The 24,685-nt window shown below is 34.4% G+C and overlaps 2 protein-coding genes across 4 annotated transcripts in view; one reads left to right on the forward strand and one right to left on the reverse strand.

The window, feature by feature from the left end:
- Window positions 1–24,685, reverse strand: part of IFT74 (intraflagellar transport 74) — a 99,440-nt gene that overhangs the window by 59,658 nt on the left and 15,097 nt on the right. For all 3 annotated transcript variants that reach the window (XM_065907882.1, XM_065907881.1, XM_065907883.1), the window contains 3 exons: window positions 23,034–23,093; window positions 20,937–20,998; window positions 722–860 (listed from right to left, as the gene is read on the reverse strand). In XM_065907882.1, the coding sequence (XP_065763954.1) occupies window positions 722–860; window positions 20,937–20,998; window positions 23,034–23,093 (261 nt within the window). The remainder of the gene's footprint in view (window positions 1–721; window positions 861–20,936; window positions 20,999–23,033; window positions 23,094–24,685) is intronic.
- On the forward strand, window positions 3,859–16,026 carry LRRC19 (leucine rich repeat containing 19). The gene is made up of 5 exons (XM_065907884.1): window positions 3,859–3,956; window positions 9,392–9,481; window positions 10,465–10,978; window positions 12,784–12,972; window positions 13,478–16,026. The coding sequence occupies exons 2-5, from the start codon at window positions 9,401–9,403 to the stop codon at window positions 13,804–13,806; spliced, it is 1,113 nt and encodes a 370-aa protein (XP_065763956.1). The 5' UTR covers window positions 3,859–3,956; window positions 9,392–9,400; the 3' UTR covers window positions 13,807–16,026.

Consider the following 24,685-nt stretch of genomic DNA (forward strand, 5'->3'; position numbering starts at 1 on the left):
TGAGCTATACCTTGATACTATTTCAGCATTTTTATAACATTCTTTCATCAATGTTTTACCATGTTTCATAAATTGTGTCTGAAATAAAAAGTTAAATTGTCAATAAAGGATTATCTGAGAAACTAAAACTACATTCACTGGTATTTGTGGGGATGAATTCTCTTTTAATTGCTTGCTTAAGGAAAATCTGGGCATGAAAGGGCAACAATACCTTGCAAATCTGAGTCACCATTATGTCTGAATGCTGAGAGCAGTTTCAGTAACCCCTCAGTGGGCATCCAAGTTGCTTACCATAATTAGGGGACAACAGCTGTTCAAAATGAGGACATAGCAAGTAAAAGGTGTTTATTAGGAAGCAAGGAAAGGAAAGAAAGTAAATATCCATATGGCTCTGTTGTATATGGCCTTCTAATGTTTTCATTAAAAGCTCATTAAAAAACAAGTGCTTCATGTATTGATATCTTTATGATCTGCAAAAATGAATGATGCATAGAACTGAATAATATAGTAAAAGTTATGTCACTATACAATATAAGAAAACAAAGTTTTCTAGATGAATGTTTCCCAAATTTAAAGGTTTGTATGAATCATCTTGTTAAAATAAAGACTCTGATCAGTAGGTGTAGTCAAGCTCTGGGGGATGCCAATCCTGCCCACTCTCAGAACATATTTTCAGTAGTAAGACTGCTGTAGCCCGGCACAGAGTAGTAGCTAGTATTACCTGCAATAATTTCTCATTTGTGGTTTTCATTTCTATATACTTGACTTGTTTTTCAGGAGACATATTTTTGATTATACCCTCTGCTGCTTGTTTTTCCTGTTCAATTTCTTCTTCTACACTTCTAATTTGTTTTTCCTTCCTGAAATCAAAAGTATGCAATATTCCTCTTACTATATTGAAGAGAAAATCAATTAAGTTTACTCAGTCTCAATTACATAGGACACTTATAAGTTATTCAGCTGCAGTTTGTGATAACTCCTTTGCTGGTGGTGTTTAGTTGCATAGTTGTGTCTGACTCTTTTGCAATGCCATGGACTGCAGCCTGCCAGACTCCTCTGTCCATGGGATTTCCCAGACAAGAATACCAGGGTTGCCATTATCTTCCTCAGGGGATCTTCTCAACCCAGGGATTGAACTCGTGTCTCCTGCACTGCAGGAAGACAAGACTCTTCATCACTGAGCCACCAGAGAAGTGCACACAGATGAATACAGAAATTTGGCCCCATCAACATAGACTTTTGTAGCATCCTTCTCTTCTCAATCCCCAAATCCTTCTATTTTCTTATTCTCCACTCTGCTTTCTTGTAAGAAAATACAAAGTTTATCACAGAAAATCCTTAAAGTCTTATATATATATATATATGAATGCATTTGTACTTTTTGTTATCATATCCTCAAGGTTAAAAAGAAAGTTAAATTTTAAAATAGTGGTTTTCACGTATCTTTTAGCTATAGAATTCTTTGATATCTTTGAAATCTTGTATGGAAGTTTACCAAATCATTTAAAAGTAACACAGCTCTGATTACACTGCAGAGTAAGAAAATCAACAGTGCAATCTGATTTTAAAAGTTCATGGCTTTAGATGGATATATTTTCCTTAAATTCTTCTTTATCTACTGCTTTAGTTAAAATTGGTATTTCAAAATTATCAACTTCTTTAACACTGTAAAATAATCTGCTAACTTCCTTGAGAATATAATAGGAACTTCACAAGCCTAATTATATAAGTAGTAGTATGATATTAATTACAAACAATAACCATCTTTATCAAATAATCACAAAAAGTACCAGTGATGTGCACTTACTACCTATGCAAGATCAATTATAAATAGGGTAAAGAAAAATTCTGAAAAAAATAGAGGTAGGATGCTAGTTATCTAAATACTTCAAGATTACATATAAAAAGCTGGCTTGAAAAATTGTTTCAATATCATAAATTTCTACTTTAAGTTTAAAATAAAATTATTCTATTCAATCTCTTTCAAATACAAATATAAACTTTTTAACAGTTTTCACAATCACTAGCTAAGCCTCATAGATCCAAATATCTATCCTCCACACACTTTACACACTCATGCCCTACTACCTTAATAAAATAATCTAAACTCAGAAATTCTCCTATAGACAGAATCTCATAATAACCAAGTAAAAGATAACCATAATGAAACAGACAACCTAGAATTTCTATTTATTTTTGTCTCATTGCTAAACAGAAGTAATGTCTTCACTTTGAACCTCAATTACTGTAGCATAATAAATGTGTCTGCTGCTGCTACAATTTACATGGGTATACCTCAGATATGCAGATGACACCACCCTTATGGCAGAAAGTGAAGAGGAACTAAAAAGCCTCTTAATGAAAGTGAAAGAGGAGAGTGAAAAAGCTGGCTCAAAGCTCAACATTCAGAAAACTAAGATCATGGCATCCGGTCCAATCACTTCATGGCAAATAGATGGGGAAATAGTGTATGCAGTGTCAGACTTTATTTTTTTGGGCTCCAAAATCACTGCAGATGGTGATTGCAGCCATGAAATTAAAAGATGCTTACTCCTTGGAAGGAAAGTTATGACCAACCTAGACAGCATATTAAAAAGCAGAAACATTACTTTGCCAACAAAGGTCCATCTAGTCAAGGCTATGGTTTTTCCAGTGGTCATATATGGATGTGAGTGAGAGTTGGACTGTGAAGAAAGCTGAGCACCAAAGAATTGATGCTTTTGAACTGTGGTGTTGGAGAAGACTCTTGAGAGTCCCTTGGACTGCAAGGAGATCCAACCTAAAGAGAACTGTGGTGTTGGAGAAGACTCTTGAGAGTCCCTTGGACTGCAAGGAGATCCATCCTAAAGGAGATAAGTCTTGGGTGTTCATTGGAAGGACTGATGCTGAAGCTGAAACTCCAATACTTTGGCCACCTCATGCGAAGAGTTGACTCACTGAAAAAAGACCCTGATGCTGAGAGGGATTGGGGGCAGGAGGAGAAGGGGGCGACAGAGGATGAGATGGCTGGATGGCATCACAGATTCGATGGACATGAGTTTCAGTAAGCTCCGGGAGTTGGTGATGGACAGGAAGGCCTGGTGTGCTGCGATTCATGGGGTCGCAAAGAGTCGGACACGACTGAGCAACTGAACTGAACTGAACTGATGCACTCACAGAAATTTCAAACATAAAAGAACATCTATTTCAATCTCTTTGTTTCACAGATTAGGGATACTGAGTTAAATCTGTTAGAATTAACTCATTCTGAACCCCATATTACTTACTACCAACAATGAATTTTAACTATGTTTTTATCTGATAGATCTACTACAATCAGATGGGAACGAATATTGTAAAGTATTCCACTTTACACAGGGGAAGTTACACAAGGAAGCACAAGGAAGGTATGGATTCTTTGAGGGCCACATAATGGCCAAGGGGTGGGTCTTTTGATGCTTTGAGCAGTCTGCTCCTGTTATAACTTGGCAGTAAAACCACCAATGATGGTGTTATAAAATGAGTAAACAACAAAGGTGAAGCTCACTGGAATATAAAACTTGGTGCAATCTTTTCAACTTGAGTCTTTCAAAATATAAAATACCTTTAGGACTAACATTTAAATAACTTTAGCAATGCATCTTTCAAATTATGCATTCTCAATATTATATACTTTAACTCACAAGGTAAATTTGTTTATATTTAAATTTCTCAAGAGAAATTAAGAAACACAAAGATTAAGCTAAAGCCACCTTACTTGTTATATTAAAAAAGTCAAAGATGACTTTAAGAATTATTCTTAGAGTCAATCTTTTGCTAAGGAAGTCTAGCTTGTTTTTTCTTCCACCTGTTCAGTGAGTACAAAGGTTAAGACAAAGTGAAATAAATCACATGACATGCTTTTTTTTTTAATGGCGTAGAAGAAAGACAGCAGATTCCTTACACACCAGTCTCAGAGACAAAAGAAAAAAGGAAAGGTAAGATCCTATATATTTATAGGTTTGGTGATTGTTGTTGAATTTTTTAAAATCATATTTAAGCTTAAGTCTACATAAAAATCTTTATCTTTAATAAGTGATGAAAGAGCAGAAAATATAATTGTATATTCATAACAGCTATCTTAGAAATACAAAGCTGGGCACGGCCAAAAAATCTTTTCCAAATAGAGTAATAATGTAAAGCAAAGTAATTTGGGGGGAGGAAGATTTCATTGAGCCAATCAAATTTATAAGATCTTTTAATTTTGAAATATATTAATCACAGAGCAATCGGAAGTGACATTAACCTAAAAACAAATTTATAAGATGAAAAAAGACTGGATAATAGGTGATAACTGTTAAAACTGGGTGACGATTTTTTCCTGAGAAGTTTTTTCCTTGAAATTTTCCATTATAAAACTTTTTAAATTTGAAAAAAAAAATAGAAAGTTAGTTCTATGAAATTACAAGAGAAAAGTTAACTGTGAGTTATTAATACCTTACTATAAATACATTGAATTCTGGTATAAATATCTAAAATATTTAATTGAAAAACTGTATTACAGTATACACACTTTAACCAAGCCAAAATAACAGCAGTATCTTTTTATTTCAGAGAATATAATAGTCATATAAAGTACATGATCAAAACCTCAGAAATTCACACTTGAAACTGTGCTAAGAAGAACACTGTTTCTTTCTCAATATATACCATTTCCTTTTGTGTAAATCTCTTTTCCTATAATATAGGGTATAGGCTATATAAAAGAACATTTAATCTTGTAAAACAATTTTTTTTAAAAACCTGATATTCCATTTGTTCTCCACTTATTAATCACTAAACTCAAACCAAAATATCATTTCAAAATAAATTTCAAATTGAGAAAAAAATCTGAAGTGAGAAAAAAGCAATAATAACTTTTCCTTTTAAATCAACTTTTTAAATAGGGTAAACTGACTCAAGAATAATTTCTGCTATCAGCTATTTATTTCATCAATTTGATTTCTTCAAGATGGCCATTGTGTCTGTTTAAGGATTTGTTAGCAAATGTTTCTGTCTAAGGATTTGTCTATGTAGTGTTGTGACAGTCAACATCAATCCCCTTTATCAATCTTTTCCCTCTCAAAAGATGTACAAATACAAGAAAAGCCCCATGGCTAGTGTGGCTCAATCAATGCATTTCATAGCTTTAGACCTACCAATGCTTTAGATTTTTTGACTGTTTTCTTGAACAAAATCTACCTTAAGCTCTGAGTATGTGCCTTTTCTAACTCTAAAATTTATCAAATATAAATTAAAAAGGATTCCTTTTCTAACCCTTATGATTTTATCCATTTAAGCATAATAGTATAAAGTAGCTGATAAAATATAATAAATACATGACAATCCTGTCTCCATTTCCACAGTCTCACAATCCTACCTGACCTCCAATACCTTTTCTAGCTGCTTCTATTTCGTGTCAACCCTTTTCTTTATAGATTATCAGCTTCCTTTATTCATCCTTATCCTGTTTATCTCTAAAAAAAAAGGAACTTCTCCCTTACCTCTATATTACTCACAAGGGCATCCTACAAAAACATCAGTAAGAAGTTCACTACACCACTGAGAAATACCAGAACAAACCACTGCGGAGGTTGCACACTAACTCCGAGGGATCACTACACACGGGCACGTACCTTTTATACATGATTTAGGGGTCCCCTTTCGTGGGCAGTGGTCTGGCATAAGTGATAGCTTGAAATCATTTCTGGCTCTAAAAGGGATGTTGTTATGATCTACATTCAAATTGCAAAATCTAGGAGAACAGTGGCTTTCTCTTATAATTTTGATTTAGCCATGGAAAGAAATTGGAAAGGGAATTAACATAAACGGATCAGTGAGGAAGGCAATGAGGACGTTAATTAGAATATACCAGTATTGACATAACAATAAATTCCTCATTGCCAATGTGACAACACACTTTAGTAACTTGAAATGAACCTTGTTAACAGTAGTTTCTTACTCCCTGCTTTGAAGGAATAAACTGCCCTAAAAAATCATAAGCAACTGATTATACTAAGTGCTATAAGAAGGCTCAAAAGACTAAATTTTTAAAAATCACTAAAGATGATAATAATATAACATATTCATACCCTTTCAAACAGCTCATTTGCAGCAGTTTCTTTTTAATATTAATTAATAGATAATTTTAAAATTAATTTTTATTGGAGGATAGTTGCTTTATGCAGAAGTGTCTAACATTGATTTTAAGAAAACAAATAAAAATAAGAAACATTAAGGTCATGAATAAAATGGCTAAATGGAAAGTATTTAGTGAGAAGAATTACTGAAATAAATGACAATTTCTAGTTAGGGCATGTTGAATGTACCCACTAACATTGACTCCTGTTCAAAAACCTACTAAAATGAAAATAAAAGGTAATATGAAGTACAGAAACTTAAAATGACAAAATGAATAGAAGAGGAAACAGCAATAAAATCTAGAAACTAGAAAGCTAAAAGTTAAGTGGAAACTGACTAGGAAACCAAAATTTTCTGAAGCCAGCAGTGGGGAAATCTGAGAAGCTACTTGTTTTATGCTGCAGAACACCTAGATGGCTCAGAGATTGGCAGCACCAGGAATTCTGGAAGTAGAAAAGGAGAGGCTGAAACAGCTGAAAGTCTTTCTCCCAGACACTGCCCAGTCAGGTAAAGTCCCCCTACTACCTAAGCAGAAAAATGAGGGTTTTTTTTTTTTTTTTTTTTTTTATGCTGGGGAGAATAAAACTAATGAAATCTGGGCATAAGTGACTGCAGGGATGTTATGTCAAAAGCAGGGAAAATAACGTTAAATACTAATTACTGAGTTAAACCCAACTTTTTCACCACCCAGCTCTCAGAACGCTGGCCACTTGGTGTCACCTTTTCAGGCAGTAGATCAGAAAAGTCATTTTGAGGAATCTAAGCAGCCCAAAAGGAACAATCTAAAGATAATGACGTTAGGGATGCCCCAAGAAAACAGCCTATTAAGGTCACTCTATAGTAAGGTCTAAAGTTGGGTAAGAGCTGGGAATTCTCTGGAGGTCAAGCAGTTAGGACTCTGCCCTTCTACACCAGGGGGTGTGGTGTTCAATCCCTGGTCAGGGGGCCAAAGAACCAAAACATAAAACAGGAGCAATACTGCAACAAATCCAATAAGACTTTAAAAATGGTCCACATCAAGAAAATATTTTTTAAAAAAAGAACCATATAAATGCAGTTTCCAATCAGCTTTTTCATTTCCCATTCTTATATCTAAGTCCTAAACCAAATATTAACAGATATGGGAAGTTTAAAAGAAATCCTCTAATAAAAAGGATACTTATCAAAAGAAACTGGGAAAACATGACCTTAAGACACAAAGACTTTTCAAGGGGGAAAAAACCAAGAGATACAACAAGAAGAAACAAGAAAATATATTCCTATGACAGTATATTACAAAAGAAATTTTCAGAGAATTAAAAAGAGCTCTGAGAATTAAGAAGATAACAGGAAAAAGAAAACTTTAAGAGTCTGAAGATAAAGTTCCAGAGAGCAGAGCAAAAACACACAGAGATGAAATGCAGACGAATAAACATTAAAGATTAGAAAATCATACAAGGAGATCCAATTCCTTTTAGAATTAAAGGAGTTCTGGAAAGGGAAGTAAGATTTTTTTAAATGGGAAGAAAATTATCAATATCATCAATGAAATAATTCAGAAAGATTCCCACTGTTTTCCAATTGAAACCACCCACCAATTACCTATTTCATAGACTTTCAAAAATAGACTCTCACAAAGGATCATGAAATTTCAGAATAGCCACATTAAGGCTATATTGTACAGCACAGAGAATACAGCCAATGTTTTAATAATAACTATCAGTGCAGTATAATCTTTAAAAATTCTGAATCACTATACAATATACCTCTAACTTCTATAATACTGTTCAGCAACATACTTCAGAAAAACAGCTTTGAGGTTAAGAAGTGGCAAGTTACGTAAAAGGATAAAGAATTAGAATGGCACAGCATCTCATTTCTTAACAGTAATACAGTCATGGTTGGTTGAATCCACAGAAGTAAAACCTGTGAATACAAAATCAGGCCCTTTGTAATGTATATTCATTACATTACACCATTTTATATAAGGAACTTGAACATCTACAGATTTGGTATCTGCAGGGGCTTCTAGAAACCAACCCCCTGCAGATACCAAGGGATGACTGTACTAGAAATCCAAAGACAACGGGGCAATGCCATCAACCATTTGAGGGAAAATCATTTCCTACTTAGAATTTTAAGAAATCCTACTTAAAATTTCTAGCCAAAATATCTTTCAAGGTCTAAAAAGTATTTCCTCCTATGGACCTTCTCAGGAAGCTACTGCAGGAAACTCCATGAAAAAAAGGCAGTAATCCAAGACAAGGCATTCTAGAAAACAGGAAACCAATAACAAGGGCAAAAGAGAATCTCTACAATGAAGACAGAAGGAGAGTGGAGGTCAACAACTCCATAGAGGGCCTAGTGATCAGCTCATCCATATCAGAGCATGGCAGCAGGCTCTAGCAAAGACTTTTTCAAGCAAATGAAATAGATTAAAATATCTAATATACATAAACTATTGAGAGATTTGCTAAGAGTGTTTGTGTATAAATTAATGGGGGCAAAAACCCTAAGCACAGGAAAAGAAAACAAACACAATTAACTAAAGAAAAAAGTTTGCAGGAACAGAATAACAATCCTGTTAACAGGGCTCAGTCTTTGACAGTTTTATACATTCCTTAAGTATAAACTGAGCTATATAAACTGCAGCAGCTGCTGCTAAGTCGTTTCACAGTCATCTAACCACAATTACAACTGACTATGTTTGGAAAGTGAAGAGACACTAGATATATATTTGATGCATTGAAGATAAGGAAAGTGAAGAGACAGTAGATATATATTTGATGCACTGAAGATGAAGGTAATGAGTTATTTGAAAGCAAGCTGAGGACTCTCATCTCCCAAAATGTTAAGTCAAAGGATAATATGAATAGATAATGCCTAAAGTCGAAAAGTCAAGAAGCAGCAATATGAGTATATACTTAAAGATGTATTGATATATACAGACATAAGTATACATATCCTTCTAGACTTTCTTTTGTGCATATATATTAAAATTTTAAAATGCACAACCACTTCAGTTGGTTTAAAGTTCCTCTCAATAGATCTAGGAACCAAAGAGATATCCTGAAAATTACTGTCTTTCATTCTCTCCAGGAGCATTTCAGTTTCTAAGATCAGAGTGCAGGGAGGGTGAAGGGATCTTTACTTGTTTCCTATTTTACATATTTTAAGAAAAAATAGACTTAAAAGGAGTAAAAGGAAATCAAAATGTCCTCAAAAGACTAATGTTCTAGTCTCCTAACAAGATGTAAATACTCTTTTCTATCAGGTTAGCAGTATGAAAACCAGGAGCATCACAATCTTGTTTTGGCTGCTCTCCACACTATTACTATCAGAAGAAAACCAGACTTCTAAAACAGTAAGTTTTTACAATCAAAGCAGTGAAGATATTTTCAAAGGTACACTATGTGTAAATTTAAATTGTAAAATGTTGAAGGCCTTAAAAACAAAAAAAAAAATCAAACTATCAAAATAAACTCTTTAGTTAGTAGGGTATATTCAAAACATGTGATCTCTGAGCCAGATTGTAAGTGGACAAAAGCAGTCTTCATTTTAGAAAAAACTAAGTTCTTTAAAAGCAAGAAATAACATAAAATTTCACTGTAAGATCAGAGATTAGTTATGACATAAAAACACTTTAAAATGTAGAAAACTTCTTTAAAAACCACATATTAATGAGGGAAATTGTTGTTGTTACATTATTATTATTATTATTATCAGGGGACATTTCAACTGCAAAAACAGTCAAAACAAGAACTATTTCTCTGGATCTATATCCACACAGGCTAAGCACTTCTTGTCGCTGACTTTAACACATGGCTCAATTTCTATTACAAGATATTTTCTTTTAAAATACCAAAGTTTGAGTTGTTAACCCTATACAGTTATATACCAAATATTGTTTTTTAATTATTTAATAATCTTAGATGTAATGTTGGTAGCTCTACTGATTTTTAAAAATTATATATTTTTACATTACTTTCTCACTATAAACATCAATCTTGCATACTAAAATACTAAATAAATTAACAGAATTATTTACCATTTATTGCCACATATATAGATGGTAGTATATCAATATTCTTTTAATAATAATTATTTACTAACTGTTGGAAGATACTTATATGACATCAGAATTGCCTTAATCTTCAACACTCCATCCCAATTTTTAAAAGGAGTATTTGCTTTATCTTTTTACATATTTTAACATCAAAGTCTTATACAGTAGACTTTTTTCCTAAAAAAATTTCTTTCCAATGTCTAATTGCCTAGATATGAAAATTTGGGAAATTTTGTCAATATTTTTCCTTATTAATGCATTTCTAATTTTCTCTTTTTTAGGAAGTCAAATGTAATTCTAGTGCAAAGAATTATTCTTTGATTCCAGCAAATATCAATAAAAATGTTACTATACTTGACCTCAGTTATAATCAAATTACTCTAAATATTACAGACACAAGAGTTCTACAGACATATTTTTTACTCAATGAGCTCTATTTGATTGAGAACAAAGTCAATATCCTACTCAATAATTGTTTCAGTAACCTGTCCAATCTAGAAATTTTAAATATCTGTAGAAACTCCATCGACACAATTCAACAGGGTGCCTTTACAGGATTACATAAACTGAAAAAGTTATATCTCTGCCAAAACAAAATAGTTCAACTGAATCCTGATACATTTTTGCCGCTTAAAAACCTGATACTACTGAATTTGCAAGGCAATTTGATAAGCTATTTTGATGTACCACAACTGTTTCATCTGGAATTCATAATTTTGTATGGAAATCCATGGAACTGCTCCTGTAGTCTACTGAACTTGCAAAACTGGTTGAAGACATCGAATGTGACACTAGGTAAGCATTCATAATTTAAATTAGTTAAAACCAAAATGATTGATTTTGGCTTGTTCCACCCTAGAAGTGTCTCTCATTTCAAGTCTTAAAGCAAAGGAAACTACTCCTGTTTAATGTAAACAGGAGAAACACTGAAAAGCAACTGCTGAATACAAGCTCTCCCTCTGCCTCTCCAGAAAAAAAGAAGAGAAGAAGCTTTAACGTTCTACATATGTAAGATGAAACTGTCACTCTGCATACTGTTTGCAGTTTCAACACACAAGACTAACTTTCTTTTACTGTTTTTAAATTTATTTTTAATTGGAGGACGATTGCTTTACAATATTGTGCTGGCTTCTGCCATACAAGGTGAATCATCCACAAACACACGTATGTCCCCCCCGAACCTCCCCCTACCCCCCATTCCATCCCACCCCCTAGGCTGAGCTCCCGGTGCTCCAGGGAGAGCACCAGGCTGAGCTCCCTGTGCCCACACAGCAGCCTCCCACTGGCTATCTACTTTACATTACTCCTTGGGAGGAAAGTGATGACCAACCTAGACAGCATATTAAAAAGCAGAGACATTACTTTGCCAACAAAGGTCCGTCTAGTCAAGGCTATGGTTTTTCCAGTGGTCATGTGAGACCACTGGAAAATGTGAGAGTTGGACATGGATGTGAGAGTTGGACTGTGAAGAAATCTGAGTGCCAAAGAATTGATGCTTTTGAACTGCGGTGTTGGAGAAGACTCTTGAGAGTCCCTTGGACTGCAAGGAGATCCAAACAGTCCATCCTAAAGGAGATCAGTCCTGGGTGTTCATTGGAATGACTGATGCTGAAACTCCAGTACTTTGGCCACCTCATGTGAAGAGCTGACTCATTGGAAAAGACCCTGATGCTGGGAAGGATTGGGGGCAGGAGGAGAAGGGGACGACAGAGGATGAGATGGCTGGATGGCATCACTGACTCGATGGACATGAGTTTCAGTAAACTCCGGGAGTTGGTGATGGACAGGGAGGCCTGGCATGCTGCGATTCATGGGGTCGCAAAGAGTCGGATACAACTGAGCAACTGAACTGAACTAAGCGTACATATGTCAATGCTGCTCTCTCAATTTGTCCCACACTCTCCTTCCCCTGCTATGTCTAAAGTCTGTTCTCTATGTATACGTCTCTTATTTCTACCCCGAAAATACCATTTTTCTAGATTCTCCATATATGTGTTAATATGTGAAATCTGTTTTCCTCTTTCTGTCTTACTTCACTCTGTATAATAGGCTCTAGGTTCATCCACCTCACTAGAACTGACTCAAATGCATTCCATTTTATGGCTGAATGATATTCCATTATATATATATATATATATATATATATATATATATGTACCACAATTTCTTTATCCATTCATCTGCCAATGGACATCTAGCTTGTTTCCTAAATATTGTAATTTTTAAAAGTACTTCTTTTCTAAGGATATCCTGTCAGAGAGTAGGTAGAAGTAGGTACCCTACTTTCTAAACTACATACCATGTTCCAGATGCTTACCACAATCTAAATCATAACATCTTTACTTTACTAACACAGACAAACTGAACAATACACAAGAACTGCACTTAAACTGTATCTATAAAATAACTTAATAGACAGAAATAGGCATCTTTCTTCATTTCGTTGCTAGGCAAATACAATTAGCTTCTTTCTTATACCTTTAATGACAGATATGTCAAAAAAGTTCCAGGTAAAAAATTATAAGATGTTTAACCATAATATTTATTAACCATAATAATCTTATTTTCCATAATAAATCTTATTTTTTCTAATCTACTAGAAAATGAGAGCATCACCATGTGTAGTTATCCAGATATCGTGAAGTGCTACAACATCAAAACAGTGCCTTACAAGGCTGAATGTTACTCAAAATTTCCTTCATCTATAACTGAAGACCTTCACATTCATTTTCAGTCCATTTGCAATTCAACATTTAATAACTCTTTGAACAACTTGACAAGAAATTCAGGTAATGTATGTTTTGAATATTAATATTGCTGAGGACAGCATACTAAATAAACTGAGAGAGTTCTCATTTTTCTCATTTTAAATTTCTTGTAACAGTGTAAAAGAACAATTCCTCCACTCAAGAAAAGATTAACAAAATATTGGGTTTCTTAAGTAGGCTCTGCTAGTTATCAGTCAAATGCCATTATGCAAATTATTTAACTTCTCTGAGTCTTGGTATTAACTAGTTAAGTCACAATACTTAACAAGTATAAATCAATAATGTTTCTGAGTGAATGGATAAACAATGCAAAGACAGGTAGTTATTTTGAAAAAAGGTATTCTTGCACCACAATATGAAATATATTTACTGCAGTTTTAGTAACTTTTGCTTAAGTAAGATCATGTATATTTACTTCTAATACCAATATTGGGGAGTTATTAGGATATGTAATTATGATTATTTTATTTTTGTTAATTTAACAAAATTCCTCTCCCATCCTTTCTTTCTCATTATTCCATTTAAGAACATGAATCTCATGGAAAAAGCTGGGCTTTTCTTGTCGGTGTTGTCATCACTGTAGTGATGACTTCACTCCTCATTTCAGTTGCTATCAAATGTCCAGTATGGTATAATTTTCTGCTTAGTTACAATCATCATCGTCTGGAAGAGCATGAAGCAGAAACCTATGAAGATGGTTTTACTGGAAATCCAAGCTCTCCTTCACAGATACCAGACACAAACTCTGAAGAAACTACAGTAATATTTGAACAACTACATTCTTTTGTGGTAGATGATGATGGGTTTATTGAAGACAAATATATAGATACTCACGAATTACATGAAGAAAATTAATTTCTTTCAATGTCTGATTTTTAAAAAAATGTTACCAGCTCACTCACATTTTAGGCATGGAAATTTTGATCAATGGTATACTGAACTATGGCCAGTAGACCATCATATTAATTGCAACACATAAATATCATAAAATTACACTCCTCTCATTGACTTTGTGCAAGTAGGTCCAAATATAGTAACTGCCACTCCTTGGTACCTAACAGTTAAAATACTAGCATTACTATTATCAGCAGTATATATGAGACCCAAAATAATAGTAGGAAAAAAATCTACATTATTCTTTAATTAAAGTGAATAGATTCTCGTATTAGCCAGATATTTGATATAACATCTATTAAAGTTTTACTGATTGGAATCAGTAAAGAAATAAAGATTTTGGAATTTTATCATGAGCTGAAGTGAAGAAAAGAGATAGCTTAAACTGACAACACATTAAGATTGATTTTATGCCCACAGAATGAATTCATGAAATTGGAAAATGCTTTTTAAATCTTTTTAAATGCTTCCTGAATTGGCACAACAAATTTCTGAAAATTTAGCAGCAATTTAAAGCACAGGCACAACGTCTGGGCACAATCTCTTGATTTCAGTTATGAAGAAAGACTGTCATCAAAATAAATGACTGTTGCAACTGAATAATACAGTAACTTCCAAAGTGTAAATTATCTATGCATCTTGTTTTAAAAAATACCTATTCTGCTCCTTTGGAGGACATTTTTATTCAAGTGATTCTGTTCTGGAGCTGAGGAACCTTCAGTTGGTCTATGGTTAGTTCTTTGGGATGCTGTAGGCAGAGCAATGATTCCAAACTTGTTCTCTAGAACATTAACTTCCAGAGAGACATTCAGAAGTATTTACAGGATGGAGGATTAAAAGGTACATGGTCAAAGCGATAGTTGCTCAGTCGTGTCCAACTCTTTGCGACCCATGGACTATGCTGTCCATGGAACTCTCCAGGCCAGAATACTGAAGTGGGTAGCCGTTCCTTCTCCAGGGGATCTTCCCAACCCAGGGATCGAACCCAGGTCTCCCTCATTGCAGGTGGAAACTACTATAGAATTATCAGAAAATACTGGGTTTAAACAAAGTCAAACAAGCTTCTTTACTATAAGACTTATAGTAAGGAAGGACTTCTTTGCTACCCAAGACTTTACTAAGCTAAACTGCTTTCTGCTCTTCAAGAGCATAATATTAAGAATTTGCCAGATTTCCTGACAACAAAACCTTTTCTTGGATGCATGGCTACTAACAGATCATAGCACAATAATGGTCCAAAACACTGGCTTTGAAACTATTACAAGAAAAGTCTAAAGTGAATTATTTGCTAATTCTTTATCATCAACTGGCTACAATCATAATTTTAACAAGTTAATGTAAATAGTAGCACTAAAAACTGTAAAAAAAAAAAATCCATCATTTTTACTTTTCATATGTGGGGTAATTTAGTATACAGTAATTTATCTATATATGTTAGAAAAAAATTTCTAAAACACTGAAATATATTTACAGATTAAATAATATGGTGTTTTAGATTTTCTTCAATATACAAGGAAGAGAACAGCATCCAGTGGTGTAGATGGAGCAGGGTTGGATAAAAGTTGATGGAGATGGGTGCTTAGGAGTATGTTATTTTATTTTTGTGCATGTTCAAATTTCTCTATAACATAAAGTTTCAAAAATGTGTATAACTGATAGTTGCTTAGAAAAAAGAGACTAAAGATAATGTAGATGTATATTATTTTCTAACAACAGTCATTTTTAAGCTTATATAAATAGTAAATTCAGTTCAAATGTCTACCAAGGAAAATAAAAATTGTTTATGATGATATACTCTGTGAAATAAAATAACTGACTCATTTGTAATGCATATTTGCTTGTATTTATAGGAACATGTTTTCAATAAAGGATATAAATGCTTTATGTGTAGTATTTCCTGATAACATAAATTATATAAATGTTATAATTTTAAATCTCAATTATAAAAGTGAGATAACTACATAAACATAAGGCATCTTTTTCTACATAACCTATCATTTTACAAAAAGTTATTTCCTAATTTAAGAGGCAAATGTTCATATTTTACATAGCAAAAATGAAATATAACTATGAAAAATAGCAAAGACTACAACAAATCTCTTATATTCAAAAGACTCTTATAATTATGTCTATTTTTAAAAGATAAATGATTTTGGCTAATACAAAACTAAAAAAGTATAGACATTAGAACAGCAATCAGAGCAGAAAAAGACATAAAAGGAATCCAGATAGGAAAACAAGAAGTGAAACTCTCGCTGTTTGCAGATGACATGATCCTCTACATAGAAAACCCTAAAGACTCGTCCAGAAAATTACTAGAGCTAATTAATGAATATAGTAAAGTTGCAGGATATAAAATTAACACACAGAAATCCCTTGCATTCCTATACACTAACAATGAAAAAACAGAAAGAGAAATTAAGGAAACAATACCATTCACCATTACAACAAAAAGAATAAAATACTTAGGAGTATATCTACCTAAAGAAACAAAAGACCTATACATAGAAAACTATAAAACACTGATGAAAGAAATCAAAGAGGACACAAACAGATGGAGAAACATACCGTGTTCATGGATTGGAAGAATCAATATTGTCAAAATGGCTATTCTACCCAAAGCAATCTATAGATTCAATGCAATCCCTATCAAGCTACCAATGGTATTTTTCACAGAACTAGAACAAATAATTTCACAATTTGTATGGAAATACAAAAAACCTCGAATAGCCAAAGTAATATTGAGAAAGAAGAATGGAACTGGAGGAATCAACCTGCCTGACTTCAGACTCTACTACAAAGCCACAGTCATCAAGACAGTATGGTACTGGCACAAAGACAGAAATATAGATCAATGGAACAGAATAGAAAGCCTAGAGATAAATCCACGAACCTATGGACACCTCATCTTTGACAAAGGAGGCAAGGATATACAATGGAAAAAAGACAATCTCTTTTAACAAGTGGTGCTGGGAAAACTGGTCAACCACTTGTAAAAGAATGAAACTAGAACACTTTCTAACACCATACACAAAAATAAACTCAAAATGGATTAAAGATCTAAATGTAAGACCAGAAACTATAAAACTCCTAGAGGAGAACATAGGCAAAACACTCTCCGACATAAATCACAGCAAGATCTTCTATGACCCACCTCCCAGAATATTGGAAATAAAAGCAAAAATAAACACATGGGACCTAATGAAACTTAAAAGCTTTTGCACAACAAAGGAAACTATAAGTAAGGTGAAAAGACAGCCCTCAGATTGGGAGAAAATAATAACAAATGAGGAAACAGACAAAGGATTAATCTCAAAAATATACAAGCAACTCCTGAAGCTCAATTCCAGAAAAATAAACGACCCAATCAAAAAATGGGCCAAAGAACTAAACAGACATTTCTCCAAAGAAGACATACAGATGGCTAACAAACACATGAAAAGATGCTCAACATCACTCATCATCAGAGAAATGCAAATCAAAACCACGATGAGGTACCATTACACGCCAGTCAGGATGGCTGCTATCCAAAAGTCTACAAGCAATAAATGCTGGAGAGGGTGTGGAGAAAAGGGAACCCTCTTACACTGTTGGTGGGAATGCAAACTAGTACAGCCACTATGGAAAACAGTGTGGAGATTTCTTAAAAAACTGGAAATAGAACTGCCATATGACCCAGCAATACCACTTCTGGGCATACACACTGAGGAATCCAGATCTGAAAGAGACACGTGCACCCCAATGTTCATCGCAGCACTGTTTATAATAGCCAGGACATGGAAGCAACCCAGATGTCCATCAGCAGATGAATGGATAAGGAAGCTGTGGTACATATACACCATAGAATATTATTCAGCCGTTAAAAAGAATTCATTTGAATCAGTTCTAATGAGATGGATGAAACTGGAGCCCATTATACAGAGTGAAGTAAGCCAGAAAGATAAAGAACATTACAGTATACTAACACATATATATGGAATTTAGATAGATGGTAGCGATAAACGTATATGCAAAACAGAAAAAGAGACACAGAAGTACAGAACAGACTTTTGAACTCTGGGGGAGAACGTGAGGGTGGGATGTTTTGAAAGAACAGCATGTATATTGTCTATGGTGAAACAGACCACCAGCCCAGGTGGGATGCATGAGTCAAGTGCCCGGGCCTGGTGCACTGGGAGGACCCTGAGGAGTCGGGTGGAGAGGGAGGTGGGAGGGGGGATCGGGATGGGGAATACGTGTAACTATATGGCTGATTCACGTCAATGTATGACAAAACCCACTGAAATGTTGTGAAGTGATTGGCCTCCAACTAATAAAATAATATTAAAAAAAAAAAAAGTATAGACATTAGAAAAGGAAGAAAATCATTAGTTCAAGCAGGTGTGCGAAACTGAATTAAAGTCAGGTACCATAGTAACATATTGAGCCTATATACTATAACCACTTTATTATAAATAGGTGTTCCATAATAAAACATAGGGTCCCATGCCACAGTAAATGGTGGCACTAAAGGAGAAGAGAAAGAAAACATAGGTTTTTTATACCTGCTTTCTCAAGGTATGGCATTTCCTGCTCCCTTTAAATGTACAGGATAACATAAGGTATATTCTTGCATTATTAAGATGTCGGCCATCTGATTAACACATGAAATAAATCTATTCTCCTGGTATATATAAAAATAAACTTTATAAAAATAATTTGTCTTTAATTTAAAATTCCTCTTAAAGGGTCAGGTGACCCTATCTCACTCAGCCTTAGTTACGAACTATAGATGTTAAGTTTTGAAACTGCTAACATTTTCAGGACAAAGTACCATATTTTAAGAACATTTTCCTTAATCAAAGAACCTAATAGACATAGAAATCTACATCATCATTAACTTTATAATCTGTGAGTTATCTTTTTGGATAAAATATCTATAAAACACGTACATGTAACGTTTACAAATCTGACCAGTGCATCACATAGGTTTGTAGATAAATGCGAAAATAAATGAGGATTAAATGTTCTAATGCTCTCTTGGGGTTGAAGCTTCAATACTTTGGCCACCTGATGTGAAGAACTGACTCACTAGAAAAGACCCTGATGTTGGGGAAGATTGAAGGCAGGAGGGGAAGGAGACGACAGAGGATGAGATGGTTGGATGGCATCACCGACTCGATGGACATGAGTTTGAGCAAGCTCCAGGAGTTGGTGATGGACAGGGAAGCCTGGTGTGCTGCAGTCCATGGGGTCGCAGAGTCGGACATGACTGAGCGACTGAACTGAAATGTTCTAAACTATATAAGGTTCTCAATGGGTTATAGTTTATTATATCTTATTTTTCAGACACCTAAGAAAGTATTTTATATGTAGTAAATGATGAATATTTGTTAACTGGTCTAAAACCAGAGCAACAAAAAGGAAGTTTTCAAGAATGTGTCTGGTTACCATGAATATGGGATTTTCTTTGTAAAAGGGAAGAGACTTTCAGTATATTTGTAATTTAAGATAGCACTTTATAGGAGCATCAAATGATAGACAGGGGAAAGAGATTTCTCTGTTTTTAATGAAAAGAAAATTCTTCCTTTACCTTTCAAATAATTCATCTTTATATTTTAACATCCTATTTTTCATCAAGTATTTACTGTACATGTGGAGGTAATATGACAGTATTTTTGATGTTATAGAATTTTGGTAATTTGGGTTAATTACTATCCTTGCTCTCAAGGAAATTAATATTGCTAAGTTTATGGAACAAAATGTGTACAGTGTTTGTACAAAATAGTTCATCTTCTGTTTGCGCTGCTTTACACAATAATTAAGGTCAAAAAGTCAATAAAGAATAATTACATTAATTACTGATAATGTCTAAATATTTGTGTCCCTCCAAGATTCATATGTTGAAATCCTAACCACCAAAGGTAATGGTGTAAAGGCTGGGAGGTGATTAGGTCATGAGGGTAGAGTCCTCATGAATGGGATTCGTAAGTACCCCTTATAAGAGATCCCAAAGAACTTCCTAGCTCTGTCTACCATGTGATGATATCACAAGAAGGTATGAACAAGTAAGAGTGCCTTCATCAGAACAGGACTATACTGCTGCCTTGATCTTGGACATCCTAGCCTTCAGAACCCTGAGCAATACATTCCTGTTGTTTGTAAGTTACCAAGTCTATGATATTTTGTTACAGTGGCCCAAATGGACTAAGGTCACTATATTACTTCCACTTATCTTTGTAGGCATTACTATCACTGCCACATTTACCTTATCATCAAAGTCAAAGTTACTCAGGAACTTCCTGGGTGGCTCAGTAGTAAAGAATCTGCCTGCCAATGCAGGAGACTTGGGTTCAGTCCCTGATTTGCGAAGATCCCACATACCACAGAGCAAATAAGCCCATGCACCACAACTATTGACCCTGTGCTCTAGAGCCCAAGAGCAACAACTACTGAGCCCAAGAGCCACGACTACTGAAGCCTGCATGCCATAGAGCCTGTGTTCCCCAATAAGAGAAGCCACCACATGAGCAGCACAACTAGAGAGCAGCCCCCATTTGCTGCAACTGGACAAAAGTTCACACAGCAACAAAGACTCAGTACAGCCAAAAATAAATAAAATTATTGAAAAAAAAAAGATTTAAAAACCAAAGTTACTTGGTATTTGGTCTTTGACTAGGTTATATATATAAAGATGCACATACAATCTACATTTATAAAGTAGATTACTAATATAACAATTAATTATCAATTAGTAAGTGAGTAGTAAAATAATATAAATAGCGCATGGAATAATAAAGTGCATCTCATTAGACTGGGGCTTAAATCCCATAATTTGAATTAGTTAAGAAGTTCAAGTTAAAATTGCAAATGGTAGAGATGTTCTTATCCACCTTAGATTTAAAACTCAGACAGGTAGAAATTTTATCTAAATGAAGACAACAGATACATTAACAATGCAGTCTGTATTGCAAATATTCAACTTTTAAAATTAAAAAATGGAACAGGGAAAAACAATGAAGAAAACTATAAAGAAATAAATGGTTCAGAAGTTAAACTACCTATACAGGTCACTTATAAATCTGTTTGATTTCTAAATGGATTGTACTCACGCTTGTCTTTCGGTAAATATAATATCCATACTTTGTGTTTCTCGATCATTTTGAGCTTTAAGCTGAAAAAAAGAGTTAACTGAAAGTTAGTGATAAAAAATTACCATTAAGCCAAACTATCTCTTTAAAGGTCATTCTGATTATGAATCAATTAGAGATTATAAAAATAATCCTAACGCCACAGGCAAAGTTTTAAAAAATGCATATGCTTTACTTAACAAACCACTACCAACACCAAACACAAAGAAACACTCTTTTTCACAGGTATTATAATCTCACACCAAAAATATTCATTGTTTACAGACTGTCAAGTAATCTAATGTAAACTTTACTTATATAAACAGAATTTCAAGATTTCATTAAGTGTTCAATAGCTGATTAGTAATATGTCAAATCTAGACCCAACACAAGTTTTATTCTTAAATCATTCAGGATTTTACCTGAGTACTCCTATTTGACTCAACCTGCGCATAGTCAGTCTAGATTTTGGACCTATCTCTCATAACTAAAAAAACATTAAGTTTTCATTTTTATATTTGGCATTAAAAATACAGATTTTAAACTGAGAATTCTCCTGTGTTTTAAAGTTAAGAAGTTATATGACCCAGCAATCCCACTTCTGGGCATACACACCAAGGAAACTAGATCTGAAAGAGACATGTGCACCCCAATGTTCATCGCAGCACTGTTTATGATAGCCAGGACATGGAAGCAACCTAGATGCCCATCAGCAGACCAATGGATAAGGAAGCTGTGGTATATATACATCATGGAATATTACTCAGCCGTTAAAAAGAATACATTTGAATCAGTTCTAATGAGATGGATGAAACTGGAGCCCATTATACAGAGTGAAGTAAGCCAGGAAGATAAAGACCAATACAGTATACTAACGCATATGTATGGAATTTTAAAAGATGGTAACGATAACCCTATATGCAAAACAGAAAAAGAGACACAGATGTACAGAACAGACTTTGGGACTCTGTGGGAGAAGGCGAGGGTGGGATGTTCTGAGAGAATAGCATTGAAACAAGTATACTATTAAGGGTGAAACAGATCACCAGCCCAGGTTGGATGCATGAGACAAGTGCTCACGGCTGGTGCACTGGGAAGACCCAGAGGGATGGGGTAAGGAGGGAGGTGGGAGGGGGGATCGGGATGGGGAACACATGTAAATCCATGGCTGATTCATGTCAATGTATGGCAAAAACCACTACATTACTGTAAAGTAATTAGCCTCCAACTAATAAAAGTAAATGAAAAAAAATAATCAAGTTAAGAACTTCACTACATTATTATTGCTTTTGTGCTTATTCACTCAGTCGTGTCCAACTCTGTGATCCCACGGACTGTAGCCCATCAGGCTACACTGTCCACGGGGACTTGCCAGGGAAGAATACTAGAGTGGATTGCCATGCCCTCCTCCAGGGGATCTTCCCAACCCAGGGATCGAACCCAGGTCGCCGGCGGGTTCTTTATCAGCTGAACTGCCAGGGAAGCCCCGAAATTTAGAAGAGTCATTTTATAAATCCTATGCTTTTATATTCTTTGAATAAATAAATGATAAACTATACAAATTTTATTTATTTTCTTCCAAATATTTATAATCAATTAAGCTAGCTATTATCATTTTATTATTTTCTACCAAATACTCGTTAAGAACATTGAATACAATTTCTCATTTACTAATCAAAAGTACTGTTATGTCTGGCATCATATGGTAACTATTCATTTTCTCCTTTTCTAATACAACTCTTCACTGAGTACTCAGCTCCATGTGCACAAATATTAAACCAGAAGTACTGCGAACTAATTTACATACAAGGATATATGGATGGGACTCCCTAACTAATACTGAATGAGAGACCAGTTCAAACACAGCCTTGCAGAAAGACACTAAATCATCCACTTGAGAGAGTCAACCAACAGGAAGAAATTGTAAAAGAACAACTAAGGGAACTCAAATATAACAGTAGTATTTAGGATCAGAGTAATACCTAACTTCATGGTACATAAGGTTTTATCAAGTTACTTCCAGATATAAATGCTTTATTTTAGAGGCTATGTAGATCAACTGCTTATAAATTTTCTTACCATGTTGTAATCATTCATTACTTCTTCCATTTCAGTATTGGTATTAAGTTTATCTGTCAACTAAAATCAAAAGTACAAAAAAAAATTCTATTAGTCTTCATAAATTCTTTCTATAATCCATAATATAGGTATTCAATCTTACAAATAAATAGTTATTTAAGTATTACTATTTCCAAGACAAAACAAATATTGAGCTACTTAAATAAGTACATTCTATGCATCAGGGCAATCAACAAACTACATTTTTTGGAAGGAAAAGTAAGCAGTAAAGAACTATTCTTTCTGCAGATAATACCTCAAGAGTTTTGCCTTCTCTGAAAAGATGTCTAAGCTTATAAAGAAGGATGGTGAGAAGACAAAATCTGGGGGAAGATCTTTCTCCTTCTTTTACCCAAGGGGAAGAAATGTTAATGGATTTACAAATTTACACCACTGAAAATGCAAAATGATTTAATCTTTTAAAAATTATAAAAAAATTAAATTGGAAAAAAAACCAACAGGGCATGGCACAAACAGAACACTTCAAACAGAAGCGTACTTCAAAAAGTCAGGCAAAGGACATGGAAGCAACCTAGATGCCCACCAGCAGACCAATGGATAAGGAAGCTGTGGTACATATACACCATAGAATATTACTCAGTCATTAAAAAGAATTCATTTGAATCAGTTCTAATGAGATGGATGAAACTGGAGCCCATTATACGAGTGAAGTAAGCCAGAAAGGTAAAGACCATTACAGTATACTAACACATATATATGGAATTTAGAAAGATGGTAACGATAACTCTATATGCAAAACAGAAAAAGAGACACAGATGTACAGAACAGACTTTTGGACTCTGTGGGAGAAGGCGAGGGTGGGATGTTTTGAGAGAACAGCATCAAAACATGTATATTATCTAGGGTGAAACAGATTACCAGCCCAGGTTGGATGCATGAGACAAGTGCTCAAGGCTGGTGCACTGGGAAGACCCAGAGGGATCGGGTAGAAAGGGAGGTGGGAGGGGTAGCGGGATGGAAAACACATGTAAATCCATGGCTGATTCATGTCAATGTATGACAAAAACCACTACAATACTGTAAAGTAATTAGCCTCCAACTAATAAAAATAAATGGAAAAAAAAAAAGTCAGGCAAAAAAAAAAAAGTTAGGCAGTGACAGCAACAGCAAACATATTTATCAATTTACCTTGTGCCAAACCTTGTTCTGAGTCTATTATATGCATTGTTTCACTTAATTATCACAAGTACACTACGAAGTAGATATTATTATCCACATTTTGCAGATACAAAAATTTAGCAAGTTGTCAAAAGCAGAATTTGAACAGGAATGCTACTAAAAGCAAACTATCTGGATGTAATTGACTCTAAAAGACTAAACTTTCCTAATGTAATATATATTACTATATATAACATTTTCAATTGTGATATGGATAATAAGTGCTTTTGTTATTGTTATTGTTCAGTTGCTAAGTTGTGTCTGACTCTCTGCGACCCCATGGACTGCAGAATGCCAGGATTCCCTGGCATTTACCATCTCCCACAGTTTGCTCCAACTCATGTACATTGAGTCGGTGATGCCATGCAACCATCTCATCCTGTCATCCCCTTCTCCTCCTGCCTTCAATCTTTCCCAGCATCAGGGTCTTTTCC

This window comes from Muntiacus reevesi, chromosome 17 (assembly GCF_963930625.1).
Source record: "Muntiacus reevesi chromosome 17, mMunRee1.1, whole genome shotgun sequence".
Lineage (NCBI taxonomy): Eukaryota > Metazoa > Chordata > Mammalia > Artiodactyla > Cervidae > Muntiacus > Muntiacus reevesi.